Consider the following 16,091-nt stretch of genomic DNA (forward strand, 5'->3'; position numbering starts at 1 on the left):
CAGACCCTGGTACATGTAGTACCACTTTACTGGGGACGTACACATAAATTAAATGTGCCAATTGGGTGTAAGTGAATTTTACCATGTTTAGAGGAGAGCACATATATACTTTAGCACTGATTGGCAGTGGTAAAGTGCACAAAGTCCTAAGGCCAACAAAAATAAGGACAGCAAAAATCAGGAGTAAGGCAAAACTCTTTGAGGGGAGACAACCCAAGGGCTGTTAGGTCCAACATGCACCCCTCCCCCCAGCTGAAAGTGGGGAGAACCACCCAACCATATGGAATTTATCATCATTAAGGTGAAAGAACCTGGGGAGATCATCTGCACCATCATGGCCTGACCCAGAAGGGTGTGCCACTGTAAAGTCCCTTCCCTGTAGTGAGATGAATCACTTCAACAGCATGGGATTCTCACTCCATCAGAGGGGCATGTGGTCCTTCTGATCCCAGAAGTGAGTCCCAAACAGTTATGTTCCATAGTAATTTCCAAAGCATACTCTACCCAGCTAGAATCGATTCTCCCTTGCGACTGGTCTGACCACTACATTATCACTTTCCATATCAAGGAAGTACGAAAATCTGGAAGAGGAACATAGAAAACATCAATTCATGCCCTCAATTGGCTACCTTTTGAGGCCAGGATCCAGTTAAAAATCGCCTGTATGACTCATAAGGCACTACATCACAAAACCCCGAGGTACCTAGCGGAAAAACTGGTACTATCCGGTGGTAACAGGTCTACCAGGAGTTCTAACAACCTTTTACTTAAACCGCAACGTTTCTCCAAGAAAAAAACATACAATCGTACCTTCTCAGGAATGGCCACCAGGATATGGAATGCCTTACCCCCAGAAACGAGACTCAATCCATCTACGGCTTTTTTTAAAAAATAAGTGAAATCGATTCTTATGTCCAAATTCACCTGAACCTATAGTTATGTGCCTTTCTCTGAATTCTGTATACTGTATTGACATAATTCTTTGTATTTATATGTACATTTCTTTCTTTTTTCCTATGTTTGCTATGTAAAGCGCTCTGATACCCGCAAGGGTCTTGTTCACGGTATACAAAACCGTCAAAATAAAAATAAAAAATAAATTATGGTCCCAGCTTCTTCAATGCCCAGACCACATCAAAGCCGCCCTCTCAATCGGACTCCACTTCTGTTCCGGGGGAAGTAGCCTCCTGCTAATGAAGACTTCAGATGGGCCTAGGCCCTCCTCCTTTAACTGTGCTAAGACAGCCCCTATGCCATGCTCTGAAGTGTTTGTCCGCACAGTAAACTCCTTGGAGAAGTCAGGTGCCTTGTGTACAGGTGCTGTACACATGGCCTCCTTGAGGACGTCCAAGGCTTTCTGACAGGCCTCTGTCCAGATCCCCTTTTTGAGCTGCTTCTTAGAAATCAGCTCGGTTAAGGGGGCAACAGTGGTTCCTTATCCCTCAACACACCTCCTATAATACTCTGTGAGGCCCAGGAAGGTCCTCATCTCAGCCAGTGTTGTAGGGGGTTGCCAGTCCAGGAGAGCCTCAATATTGGCCTGGAGGGGCTGCACCTTGCCCCCACCCACCATATTTACCAGGTATACTACAGTACTCTGCTATATCTGGCACTTAACTGGCATCAATAGTCAGGGCCACCCTTCTGCAGGGCCTAAAGCACTTTCTGGAGATGGTACAGATGCTCCTCCCAGCTGGCCCTGAAGACGGCTATGTCATATAAGTAGGCAGCGCAGAATACCTCCTTCCCCCCCAGGACCCTGTTCCCCAACCTCTTAAAGGTGGCAAGGGCATTGTGAAAACCTAAGGGCATTACCCTGAAGCGGCCCTCTGGGGTTGAGAATGCAGACCTCTCTTTCGCCCCCTCAGTCGGAGCAATCTGCCAGTACACTTAGGTGAGGTAAAAGGTACTGAGGAATTTGCAGCGCCTGTCTATGAGCTCATCAGCTCAGGGGATGGGGCGAGCATCAGGCTTGGTGACTGAATTGAGTCCTCTGTAGTCCAAACCGACACTAATTTCTGGAGTGGCACCCGGTGGGGCCTTCTTGGGTATCTGCACCAAAGGGCTCGACCAGGGACTACTGGAGGGCTCAATTACTCCTAATGCCAGCATCTTGGAGACCTGCTCCTTGATGCTAGCTCTCACCTTGTCCGACAAGCTGTAAATTTGTTCTTCACAGACTCTAGTATTTATGTTGTAGGTAAACAAATGTGTGAGCTCAGGGGTGAGGGAGAACAGTAAAGAAAACTGCCCAGCAATTGGTGGCAGTCCTTCTGATGTCGTTGTACTCTTCGGACAGGAGTTCAAGGAGAGGTTCACTCTCTTCTTCCACTTTGTCATCGGTCACTAAGAGTATGTTGACTTCAGACCTCTCAAAGTGTGGTTTGAGGCTGTTTATGTGGAGCACCCGTAAGAAATTTTTAGAGGTCTTGTGATCCACAATAGTTTTTAATGTTCTCGCCCCCTCTTTCTGATCCCCCCCCCCCACATACCTTTTGAATACTCTTGTGCTGACCAAGGGGCCTGCCTCCTTAGTAAGCTCTTTGGGATCAGTGAGCTTACTATCAACTAGGTGCTGGTGCATCTTTGTAAAACAGATATTGAACATGTGCTCTCTCAGTATCAGATTAAACAACCCAGTAAAATCAACTTTGGTACCCCACACCCGACCATTCAGTACCGTGCTGGCATAATCCAGAAAATACACACCCAAGGCTGGTTCAGTAACTTTTGCCTATCTCTCCAACAAATGCAATCCTTTTCTGAGGTGAGTCCAAATTTGGTGACAAGGATGGTTTCCCACCTCCACTGTAAGCACGGTATCCCTCCTCACTGTAGGCATGTGTTTCCAGAGTAATGCTCCCCAAAACTCTGCTGGAACTTTTTGCATCTTAAGGGCCACCTCATAAGCAGAAAACCACTTTTCTATGCCATCCCCTACCACATAGCTGGGCACCAGATCTTTAAGTATGTGTACTGTCTTGTCCCTGTCAGACGCCGTGGGTATGCTGCCACCATAACTACTGGAATCTGCTTGTCTGACTTTGATATCCAGCTCTTTGGGGCTCCTTTTATGAGCCAGTCGCTCTAAGCCAGTTTCTCCTCCCTGGCCGGTTTCTTTTCCTTCATCTTGAGTTTGGCCATCTGCACCTGAAACTACCTCTCTACCTTCCTGTCTGCCAGCTCCTCTGGGGACATGCCATTCAAAGGTGCACTGCTTCCCGCTCTGGCAGAGCCTTCCATCTAAGGAGATGAGTCATCCCCCCCTGCTGAGGGCTGCATAATAGGGGCTTATCCTGCTCATCCATATTATCCTCCTCATTTCCATCCTCTGTTTCTGTCAGTAACAGTTGGACCTTCATCCAGGCCCTCAGAACTTTTTGAAGCTCCAACTTTTTGGTGTCCTTCTTGATTTGAAGTCCCCTTTTCCTTAGGAACTGTTTGAGCTCCAGCACAGTGTAACTATCCAGGATGGCAAGCTCAAAATTCCATTAATGCAGGTATTTTCAAAAACAATTCGGAAGAATAAGAGTGGATTTGGAAAAAGCAAAAGAGCCGATCAAGGAGAATTTTAAGAAATCTCGAATTGGTATCACTTTTTTTATATGGGATTTTCGCATTAATCAAAATAATTGTATGGCACTGCATCAACACGAATCCAAATCTCACTGCTGAACTCCGATGTTGGAAATTGGAGTTCGAGGCATATGAGCTGCAGATTATACACTATGCATAGATCGCCATCTGGTGTTGGGCCCGGATGTTTGCAGTTTGTTTTTCCTCTTGGAAAGTCTTTGGAAGTCACAAGATCGGTGACTCCTCCTTTGGTTCGTATTGCGCATGGGCTTCGGCTCCATCCTCAGATTGTTTTTTTCCGCCATCGGGCTCGGATGTAATACTTCGCGCTCCGGTTCCGAACTTCCCAGTGCACCGATCGACGCACAACTCCTCGCTCATCGAGCTTCTTCAAAAAAATACATAAATCATCTTACTCATCTTCTCTTCGGCACTTCTTCGATTCCGGTGGTCGACGGCGGCCTTCGGGCCTATTCCGGCTCCGGTCTCGGCTGATGGAAAGAACTCCCTTCAAGAAGTGCCCTCGATGTGGGTCCAAGTTTCCCCACACCGATCTCCATGAGGTGTGCAACCTCTGCCTCTCCCCAGAACACGAGGCCCGAGACTGTCCTGCCTGCAAGTCTTTTCGCTCAAAGAAGACCATTCAAGATCGACGGGCTAGACGCAACATGGTGCACTCCTCGACCTCCGCTCCAGTCGACATCTTCGGGGACGACGTCGAAGCTCCGGGACAGCAGGACATCGAACAGGAGGACGACTACCTCGTCAGCGCTTCCGAGGCCGACGACTCAGATGTGGAGGACATCACCCCGGCGCAGCAGGTCGTGAGTACAATTCCCACGCCCACGCCGATACTGAAAAAGGCTTCGGTCACACCTTCGCCTCCGGGCCTAGGCAAGACCAAGGACACTGCTTCTCACACCCCACCTTCGGGCCCGGTAAATAAGCCTATTAAGCCTTCCGGCAGCTCGGGCTTGAGCCAGCCGACCACCGGTGCCGAGAAACACCCTTCGGCACCGAAGAAAAAATCGGCCTCCACCTCCACACCGAACCTGGCACCGAAGCCTTCGGGGTCTAAACCTGCCCCTCCGGCACCGACCAAACATCACAAGACCCTCGGCACCGACACTCCCGTGCCGAGACCTTCTTCGGCACCGACCAAAAAAAACGGAGGTTCCAAGGAAGCACGGCTTCGACAAACCTAAAAAGCCGTCGGCCCTGAAACCTTCGGTGCCGACCGAACAACCAGTGTCACAGGAGCTTTTCACACTGGATCCTTTGCAAAAAACCCTCACCAAGGATCCAAAGACTGGACACTTGACATTGTCTTAAAAAAAGAGACACTTGGACAAGCCAGCTCCACCTCCACCTCCAAAGAGAAAGGACATTGCTACCTCTCCTTTCAGGGTGCCTTCCCCACTTCCTCCTCCTCCTCCTTCACCCTCTCCAACTCCACCCCCTCCACCTCATCGTTCCCCCACCTTGTCTCCTGTCCCAGACGATTTGGGGGACCCTTACTATGATCCAGCAGATGTGCCACAAGATCCCACCCCTACTGGATCTCCAGACCCATGGGTTGATTATAACAATCCGGACATCCCAGATGTCCCACAGGATGACCTTTATCCATCTAGGCCATCCCCTCCTGAAGATTCCTTGGGTTTTCACCATTTGTTACAACGGGCGGCACACTACCACGGGGTGGAGTTACATACCGACCCAGTGGAGGAGGATTTTCTCCTAGACACCTTTGACGATACACATAGGTCCACTGCCATTTTACCTATGTTAAAGGGCGTAATTAAACATGCCCCTGAGGTTTTTAAAGACCCAGTCAGGGCCAGGGTCCTAAACCCTCGGATAAAAAATACAAAGCCGCCCCCACAGACCCTTCTTACATTAAAGGCCCTGCACCATTGGACTCCCTAGTGGTATCTACAGCTAGGAAGCGCTCAAATTCTCAGGCGTCAGGCGAGGCGCCCCCACCTGACAAAGAATCCAAGCTCCTAGATTCGTCAGGGAAGCGCACTGCGTCACAAGCGGCCAATATCTGGCGTATTGCCAATACGCAAGCACTGTTGGCCCGTTACGACAGGGCGCATTATGATGAGTTAGAGACCATCATGCACCATCTCCCTGAAAAGTACAAGACTAGGGCTAACAAACTTATTCAAGAGGGAAAAACAATAACCAATACCTCGATACGATGTGCCGTAGATGCAGCTGATACAGCCTCCAGGGCCATAAACACCAGTGTCCTTCTCCGTCGCCATGCCTGGCTCAGGGTTTCAGGGTTTAAACCAGAGGTTCAAGCCTCTATATTAAATCACCCGTTCGACCAAGATCATCTATTTGGCCCCAAAGTAGACGAAGCCCTCGAAAAAATGAAAAAAGATACAGACACGGCGAAATCTATGGGAGCCCTACAAACGCAGACTCCCAGGCGCTCCATTTGCCGTTCTTCCTTTCGGGGCACGGGCAGAGGCTACTCCTTGGACAGTGCATCCACGTCCTATAAATCCCCTCCTCAATCTACCTTCATGAAGGTTTATCAAAGAGGCGGATACAGAGGCAATAATAATAAGGGCAGACATTCCACCCAGGCACCGCCCTATGTCGCAAGAACATACTGCGCTACCAACACAAGAGGTGATCTCCCTCCTGCAAAAAGGAGCAATAGAGCAGGTCCCCATAAATCAACAAAATTTAGGGGTCTACTCCCTGTACTTTCTAATTCCAAAGACAGACGAGACCCTACGACCCATCTTATATCTCAGACCTCTAAACACCTACATTCATTCAGACCATTTTCACATGGTAACCCTCCAACAGGTTCTTCTACTTCTCTCCCAGAACGATTTTCTCACCACTCCGGAATTGAAAGACGCGTACTTTCACATCCCAGTACACCAGTTTTACAGAAAGTTCCTCAGGTTTGTGGTAGACGGACAACACTACCAGTTCAAGGTGCTCCCGTTCGGGGTAACAACAGCACCAAGGGTTTTCACCAAGTGCCTGGCAGTAGTGGCTGCACACCTCAGAAGACAGCACATTCACGTCTTCCCCTATCTGGACGATTGGCTGATAAAAGCCACGTCCTACCAACAATGTGTGCAACATACCGCCGCTACGGTCCAACTACTTCACCAGCTAGGTTTCACGGTGAACCATCAAAAATCCCACCTGGTACCATCACACACAAAACAGTATCTCGGTGCCACCATAGACACCTCAAAAGCCATAGCCTATCCCAATCCTGCCAGGATTGCAAAAATACAGGCGCTGCGTCAAAAATTCCTATGTCAACACTCTCTCCCAGCAAGAGTGTTTATGCAGCTCATAGGGATGATGGCCTCTTGCATCTTTATAGTGCCCATGCAAGACTCCAAATGCGTCCACTCCAAGAGTGCTTGGCGCGCCAGTGGAACCAGGCCCAGGGACAACTGACAGATCTGGTGTTGGTAGACGGTCGCACCCATCGCTCTCTGCAGTGGTGGAACACCACAAACCTTTCCAGAGGTCGACCGTTCCTGGACCCGGTCCCACAAATCCTAACTGCAGATGCATCGCTCTCCGGCTGGGGAGCTCATCTGTTACATCTCACAGCACAGGGCACGTGGACGCCGCAACAGAAGTTAATCCACATCAACCATCTGGAGTTACTGGCGATCTTCCTCACCCTAAAATTCTTCCAGGTGCAGATTTCAGGCAAGGCAGTCCTCATTCGCACAGACAACATGACTGCCATGTACTACATTCAAAAACAGGGGGGCACACACTCTCCACAGCTCTCTGTTAGCATATGGAGATGGGCAATTCCACAAAAGATTTTTCTCCTAGCCCAACACGTCCCAGGAGTACAAAACACCGTGGCAGATCTGCTGAGCAGGCAGACACAGCAGATCCACGAGTGGGAACTTCACCCACAAGTTCTTCACCCGTTCTTTCAGAAGTGGGGGCATCCACACATAGACCTATTCGCCACCCACGAAAACAAAGAATGCCCAGCTTCGCCACCAGATATCCACACCCATTGTCCGAAGGCAATGCGATATGGATGAACTGGTCAAAAAATTTGCATACGCTTTTCCACCTCTCCCACTAATTCCATTAGTGGTGCGAAAGCTACAGCAGCATTCCCTAACTGATCCTGGTAGCTCCAACATGGGCCAGACAACCGTGGTACACCACACTGCTGGAATTCTCAGTAGTACCACACCAAAAGCTACGCCTCTCGCCATGCCTCCTAACCCAGAACCATGGAGAGATCAGGCACCCGGACCCAGCTCAACTCAACCTTGCGATCTGGCTCCTGAGGTCCTAGAATTTGGATACCTTAACCTTCCCCCTGATTGCATGAACATTATCAGGGAAGCTAGGCGTCCTACTAGGGCGTGCTATGCAGCAAAGTGGAAAAGATTTGTTTTTTACTGCCACAACAACGCAATCAATCCTTTAAATGTATCCATACAGCACATTATATGTTATTTACTCCATTTACAAAGGTGTAACCTAGCATATACTTCCATTCGGTTACACCTCGCTGCAATTGCTGCCTATTTACAAAATAGGCGGCACCTCTCACTTTTCAAAGTGCCTGCCATCAAAGCCTTTATGGAAGGCCTCAAAAGAGTAATTCCACCCAGAGTGCCACCCTCACCTGTTTGGAACTTGAATATAGTTCTCACACGGTTAATGGGATCCCCTTTCGAACCATTACATAAGTGTGAGCTGCAATTTCTCACATGGAAAACAGCTTTTCTAGTGGCCATCACTTCCCTCAGAAGAGTTAGTGAAATACAGGCACTCACTATACAGGAACCTTTTCTTCAGATGCATCACAACAAGGTTGTACTCCGCACCAATCCCAAATTTCTACCCAAAGTCATTTCTCCATTCCATTTAAACCAGTCGGTAGAATTACCAGTCTTTTTCTCGCAACCCCAAACAGTTGCGGAAAGAGCCTTACACACACTGGATGTTAAAAGGGCTTTACTTTATTACATCCAGAGAACACAACCTTTCAGAAAAACCAAACAGCTATTTGTTTCCTTCTCCCCACCCCACAAAGGCAACCCTATTTCCAAATCAGGGATAGCTAGGTGGATTGTAAAATGCATACAGATTTGCTACCACAAGGCAAAACGAACGCTATCAGTTCCCCCTAAAGCCCACTCTACAAGGAAGATAGGGGCTTATATGGCTTTCCTAGGGAACATACCACTAGATGACATCTGCAAGGCAGCGACATGGTCAACACCGCACACCTTCACAAAACATTACTGTGTAGATGTGCAAACCAAGCAACAAGCTAGTGTGGGCCAAGCTGTACTAAAAACACTGTTTCAAACGACTGCAACGGATGCCGGTGGTCGCCACTAGGGTTGGGTACTGCTATGTAATCTATGCACAGTGTATAATCTGCAGCTCATATGCCTCGAACGGAATATGCTACTTACCAGTATGCATCTGTTCTTGGCATGTAGAGCTGCAGATCTATACACGCCCACCCGCCTCCCCGGCTACCTGTATCCGTTCCAGTCTTATCTTATTTAGGTACAATACACATGGGTTTCTTTACTGTTACTACTACGCTCCATCTTTCCCTGCTGGCGAAAAACAATCTGAGGATGGAGCCGAAGCCCATGCGCAATACGAACCAAAGGAGGAGTCACCGAACTCGTGACTTCCAAAGACTTTCCAAGAGGAAAAACAAACTGCAAACATCCGGGCCCAACACCAGATGGCGATCTATGCACAGTGTATAGATCTGCAGCTCTACATGCCAAGAACAGATGCATACTGGTAAGTAGCATATTCCTTACTGGTTGGGGGAGATGGGGATGCGGGTTGAACGCTGCTCAAGCAGCAATCAGCATCTCTGTGAGGGTGAAAACTGTGCTTAACCCTCTGGTAGCTTGGCAGAAAGCAGTCAGGCTTAACTCAGAGGCATTGTGTAATATATTTATGCAACACTTCAGACAGTAATAAAGTAAAAATGTCACTGGAAAAAATTCCCACACCAATTGAGAAACAATTTGTAAAATGTAGTAAATTATTTGAGCCCAAAATGACAAAAATCCAATCAGTAGAACCAGAGATTTGAGATTTTAAAGATTTAAGTGAAAACAGTGCCTAGAAGCACAAAGCGCCAACTGTTGTCATGTGGTCGTGTCAGACGAGGACAAAGTCACAAGTTCAGGGTGACTGCAATGGGGTGCGGGGTGGATGCAGGGACCCAAGTTAGGCCCACTGAACAAAGTATCTTAAATCCTGGTGTGCAGTATACAGGGCATTGCTTTGCGAAGCTTCACATTGTCCAGTGTCGGTTCTGATGAAGCTTTGTGGCGAGGCTTTGCAGGGCTTTTTGCTGGTTCCGGTGAGCTGTGTGGCAGGGCTATGTCTTGGTTCCAATTGAGCTGACAGCTGTGTGATGAGGCTTTACAGGACTTTGCGTCACTCAGCATCGATTCTGATGAGACTGGCAGTCTTGCGGCGAGGCATTGCTGGGCTTTGTGTAATTCGGCAGTGAACTTTTGTGGGGCTTCACATCTGTTTCGATAGGAACCTCAGCTGGGATGACAGAACACATTCAGGCCCACGTTTAAGAGTCCAGGACTGGGGTAGCACCACTTGAGGGGCAGGACTGTCAGCAGGCAGAGTCCAGGTGCAGGGTTCAAGGTGGTTGGAACCTTTTGTGTCTCTGAGGATCTGATCAGGAGACAAGCCAACTAGCCCTTGGAGTCACTCTAGGGGTCCTGGGTTCAAGATTCCGGCCCAGTCCTTCTCACTCAAGTAGCAGAGTAGCAGCCCTTCTTGCAGCAGAGCAGCACAGCAGTCTTCCACAGGTCCAGAGATGTCCTGAAGATTTGGGTCTCAAGGTCCAATATTTATTCCTGGTGCAAATTTTGAAGGAGAAGGTTCTGGAGGTTTTCACTCCTACTGGTGTTTGGAATTTCCTGCCCCTCTCCACTGACTTTTAGGGACCACACGTATTGAGCTACCCGTCCATACTAGATTACCATACATTGGGATGTTAATAATTAAAGAGCCGCTTTGGGGCCATTGGCACTCCCCTATGTGCTCTTTGCACCCTTCATGCGAAGTATACATTTATGACCACCCAGACCACTCAAGCAAGCTTAAGGTGGGAGGGGGGAAGGGGTTGAGCACTTTGCTCCGAGCTGTAAGAATGCATCATATTTTATTATTTCATATGCAGTGGTCAAGTACCTAGGTCTACGAATAACAAATGTTCACTGTAGTACATGCTTGAAAAGGCACAATGTATCATGAATATAATGATGTCCACAATGTATGTGTTATAGATCAAAAAAATGAGACAATGTTACTGTATATGCAACCTTCTTTTTTATAACTAATAAAAACATGGTTTAAAAAAAATGGGCCCCAGCAAAGCAAATCTTGTTTAAAATCCCAGTGTATGATTTTGCATCTTTTGTATGTTTTCCAACTTTATTAACAATAATATAATGTTCAGGAACTGAATGTCAAAATGAAATTGTCAATACAATCATAGATATAACATTTGTTTTTTATCACGGACAACATAGTTTACAAATATTCCAGTTAAAATAAGCTTTAAAATGTCAAAGCTTTTTTTCTACGTAGGAGGGAAAACGAGGAGTTGACTCTCCCACACTATTCTACATGATCCATTGCGGTAAAGCTTTATACAACAATCTGTTGTGGAAGAACTGGTCAGTGGACAGCCTTTCGAAAGTGGTTATAATTGGAAACAGTTTTCAAGGTTTTGAGCAAAGGTTTGTATAGTTTTTCTGTAATCTTTCTTTCCAACCACTATTTATTCTGCTCTACATATACTTTGCGCTATAATTCGGTTTTCTCTGATAGCTTGTACAATACAATTTATGTGATGCTAATTTAGCACCCCACACAACCTCTCGGAAATACACAACATGGCTGTTAGAGGAGGCAGAACTGTTGACTGATTGTTTTGTGTGTAAAAAGGCAACCCACTGTGATAGACACCTTGTTAATGGCAGAGCTATTCAAGTTGCGATAACACAACACACAGATGCAATTATGTAGGACTTTCTATATTTAGGAAACCTAACACATGTGAGTTTTAAAAAGCAAGTAGTTAAGGAAAAACACTTTGGTGTGCTTGGCTTTACTGGTCCTCTTTAAATAATATTTCATTTCAGTATTGGATTCAAAAGTTTAACTGTTTTTTATTTGTGTTGTAGCAACTTTTAGACACCAACATACTATCATACGAGCTGATTATGACTTTGGTGGTGCGGCGCCGGTTCTGCCTGCCGCTGCCCCACCAAAGCAGTGGTCGGGCTGCCTGCTAGATTAGGAGTTTTCTGCTGTCTGCCTGGCTTTGTTTTTAACATTCCCACAGCAGTGCCCTCCAAATGGCCACTGCAATGGGAACGCTAAAAACACCCCTGTAGGAGGAACCTCAATGAAAACCATGGTGGAGAGGAAACTTCTAATATACTTGGCGGGACCGTGGCGGTCCTGCCAAGCATATTGATGCCTCCTGACTGCCGCAACACCACCAGGGAACAGCAGTTCCATGGCGGCTGTGGCCGGGTAATGGTGGTCTGACCGCCCTAATCATAATAGGGCAGTCTGGAGGCCACTGCATCCCCACGAGTCTGGCAGGCCGTGGACCGCCAGACTTCTAATTAAGCCAATAATGAGGTGTAGATTTACTCTTCCTTGCTATTTATCTACTTAACTTGAGAATATGTTGGTTGTTGATATAAGCGCAGATCAATGATTAAATGTTATTTTGTAGAACACCAACCATAATCTATTAATGTTGATTCTCAAAGATTACTGAGTCATGAAATTCAGCTGTGCATTCCAGTAGCACTTTGCTGTTTCATATGGAGGGATAGACAATTGACAGTGTGGAGGCTTTGACGTTGCAATACTTTATCTTGGCCATTTGACCCCATGGCTCTTTATTTTCCTTCAGAAACAGCATAAAGCACTATCTACTTGTTAATTTGAGAACCTAGTCCTCACCTTGAAGAGATTCAGTTGAGCACCTTGATTCAATTTATTTTTCAAAGCAGTTGTCTAAATTTACCTTCTTATTCGGTGTTACCCAACACACTCTGGGTTGTGGATGAAGTTCATTGGCTTCATTGCATTTATATGGCATCATACCCATGTTCGAGACCTAAACCCCTAAAGAGGTGATTTGCACTGATTGCTTTATCCAAGTTGTGTAACAAAAATCTACTCACTAAATAACATCTTTTTAGGGCCACCTATTAGATACTATAGACCTTTAGGTTTCCTTTGTCAATGAATAGCTAGACAGTTTTTGTACTCCTTGATTGCTGAGCTGCCGTCAACCCAGTGAATTACAAGTTACATATCAATCACTTTCAGATATTTATTGATTGCAAAGTGATCACAATGGACTGGTTTAGGAGGTCCGTTCTGTGTGTTTGTTTGATAATTTTATGTGTAGGTGTTTTCAGTCGAATTAACTTAACAGTAGCTTTATTTGTTTTCAGTTGAGAGATGTTACTTTGATTTGCTTCACACAATGGACTTGATGTATGGACAGGCACACTTCCTGGTGCTAGGTGTGCATCCATCTAGCCTGTGATCACTGTCAGCATTGTATTTCCCAATAGTATAGCAGATTGAACAATCATTTTTGTGTAATGAAAAAATAGAAACTGACTGAGTAGCTAGTCTACCTGCCTCATTCATGATCTGCACTTCAACTCCTTTGGTGGAGCAGGTAGGAATGTTACCCATCGATTTGTTACCAGGAAAAATTAAATGAAGAGCCTTGTTTCTCAGTGGTCGCTACACTCCATCTATATTTTGGCTCTCCTAGGGCAGCAGATCAGACCAGAGTGTGCTAACCCTTTATCTGTCCTGTTCGCAAGAACCAAAATGCTCCCTGATATCAGGGATAAGTTTTCATGAAGTGAAAAATTAGAAACTCAACGTGTTGCTGGACGTCTTGAACAAGGCAGTATCTCAAGTTTCTAGCCACCATGTGTGTTTTATCTTCCCCTGGATAAAATGACTTCCCTTACATCCTGCACCTCGCAAAAGCTCAAACCCTTAATGGCAAGGGATCATTTATTTTCTCTGGCTGAGTGGATAATAGGAGCGGTCCACCTAAATTAGTATCTGGCTTACCTTGTATCCTACAATCGACGATCCCAAGCTTCAGTCAGTCAACATGAGCTGTGTGTGAGAAGCTATAAATTTAGTGGCGAAGAAGAGACAACAACATTTATTTGTTTGGAAGTTTGGATGCACTGTTTTATCAGTCTGGCACTTTTTTTCTGCTCATTGAAAAAGGATTCCCAAACACATTGACCTTGTTCAGAGATTTCTGTTGCATGAAAACTTAATTTCCTTTGGTGTTGTCTTTTTTGCATTTGTTTGGTGTATTGGCCCGATGATTAATTTTTCCACCACATGCTGAATGGTAGTAGCCTTTTGTGTGTGGAGCTGTTCTTTTCCTCACCTTCAGTTACTATCACATCAGCTATGATAAATACTCTACCTGCTCATTTTCAAACTTACAAGGTCCTAAACCAGGAGTCCAGTCTGAAATATGGAGGAACAGCTATGCAAATGGAGTCTGTCTGAAAGCCTGATGACTCCCAGTTGTATTCCATGATCAGCAGAAGTCTGTACTGATTTTCAGTTAGCAGCCCTGCAAATAGTTGGGATTTGTGCATTCCTGAAAACACTAGATGTGGCTGTTTTATTCCTGGAGGAATTAGTTCAGCTTACTAGGTAAGTATGTGCTAACTATTGATAGCGAGTAAAAATAGTATAAGTCAAACAGTTTATTAATCGAATTACTCAATAAAAAATCATTTCCAAATAAAAAAAGTCACCATGTATCAAATTATATAATTTCAAAACACCCACCCCCAAAGTAAGGGTGTGCTTAATTACTCTATTCATTTCCCATGTTTCCTAATAGCTTCATTAGGAAAGTTTGCCAGAACATACATAACCTCCACACTCCCCCCTTGCAGAGTGTACAATGTAGCTTCAAAGCTAGTACCAATTAGTAGCTTCAATAGAACTGGACGAGCATCCAGTCTTAGAATCTCAATAAATAAGGCAGATCAAAAGAAAATGTATCAAATCTTCAGCAGAGCCCATAACAGAATTATGCTAAACAAACTTGGCTCACAAGGGCAACACATTCATCCGTAACTTACCCCCTGAACAATATATATTGTGCAAGAGAAACCAGTTTCAATGAGAAACCTGTGCATAATATTAAATTACAAGATCTGTGAGTAGTGTTTAATTGTGGTAATCCAGTCTGAGTTGAGCCTGCTCCCGATATGTCTTTACTGTCAAGTCTGGCTCAGCGGGGTGGTACTACAACTTATCGGTGCTTAGACTTGGAGCTCACTCAACGTCCTGGTTGAAGAAAAGAATCCCTAAGAAAAGACCTGTCCAAGAAAGTGGAAGAGGTCTATCTTGTATATAGGTTGAAATGGGAGGGGGGGGGGGGGCATTTACGTTTGATAGTAAGATGTCTGATTCAATACACTCAAAGGTCTCCTAACCTTCTTTGTCAACAAAGAATCCTTAGCTGGGACTTCATGCTGTACAGTAATCGCAGCTAAATAGCTTTAGCCAAGTAGAAGATAAGGCCTGGACAAATTAATGGGTCCAACTGATTTTCCAAGCATCAAATACAGAACATCCCCTTCTAGAAAGCATATGCAAAAGTGGGCATTGCTTCTTTTGGGATGTTCGGGCAGTTTTTCAAACAATTGAGGTGGCTTTACTGCAAGTGATCAGGAACTCTGCATTTGTAGGCTGGGAAGTAAGAACTGGCATGTTTTCCTGGGTTGAATGCCGGACCAATGAAGAAGGAGACAGTTGCTCAAGATGTCTATGGAATACAAAAACTAGCAAGAAACATATAATGTTTAGCAATAACTGCTTTGAAACTGGCAGAAGTGTTCAGGAATAAATGGGGGTAGGTGGGAGTGGAGATCATTTAAAGTACAATGGATGAACTGCTGTAATTACAGTTACTAGCCCACTCCAGTGAGGGATTTCTGACAAAAGTGACCCGGCGAAAGTACTGTTGCCAACAATCGGATGCTATCTGTTTGTCATGCTATGTTGCTGGCTCTGCATTTTTTCTGCTCTTTGGCAACTAACATCCAAAGCTAGGGGTCTTTATGCAGAGCAACAACAACAATAGCACCGATATGCAGAGATTTTTCTCCAAGTGGATTGGGGCCATTGATGATTTTTAAGTGTCAATGTACTCTCTATTGAAATCTCTGTTAATATCTAATGCCAAGAGCCTGCTTGAGTGGCTAAGGATAACGTTTTCTTAGCATCATCTGTCTGTTAGCATAATTAATGAAATGGAAGAAGTTATCAGTAAGTAAAATGCAAATGCAGATATATAGACACTGTAAAATAATTCAAATGACCTTGTTTCATATAAAGGTGTGCATGGTGAAACTACTCAACTCATGTGAAAGCAG

The 16,091-nt window shown here is 45.5% G+C and overlaps 1 protein-coding gene across 2 annotated transcripts in view; it reads left to right on the top strand.

Annotated features, from left to right (window-relative positions):
• SRRD (SRR1 domain containing) overlaps positions 1 to 16,091 on the top strand; it is a 106,862-nt gene that overhangs the window by 82,140 nt on the left and 8,631 nt on the right. For both annotated transcript variants that reach the window (XM_085635660.1, XM_085635659.1), the window contains exon 7: positions 11,209 to 11,360. In XM_085635660.1, coding sequence (XP_085491786.1) covers positions 11,209 to 11,360 — 152 coding nt within the window. The remainder of the gene's footprint in view (positions 1 to 11,208; positions 11,361 to 16,091) is intronic.

Source organism: Triturus cristatus, chromosome 11, assembly GCF_964204655.1.
Source record: "Triturus cristatus chromosome 11, aTriCri1.1, whole genome shotgun sequence".
In the NCBI taxonomy this organism is placed as follows: Eukaryota; Metazoa; Chordata; class Amphibia; order Caudata; family Salamandridae; genus Triturus; species Triturus cristatus.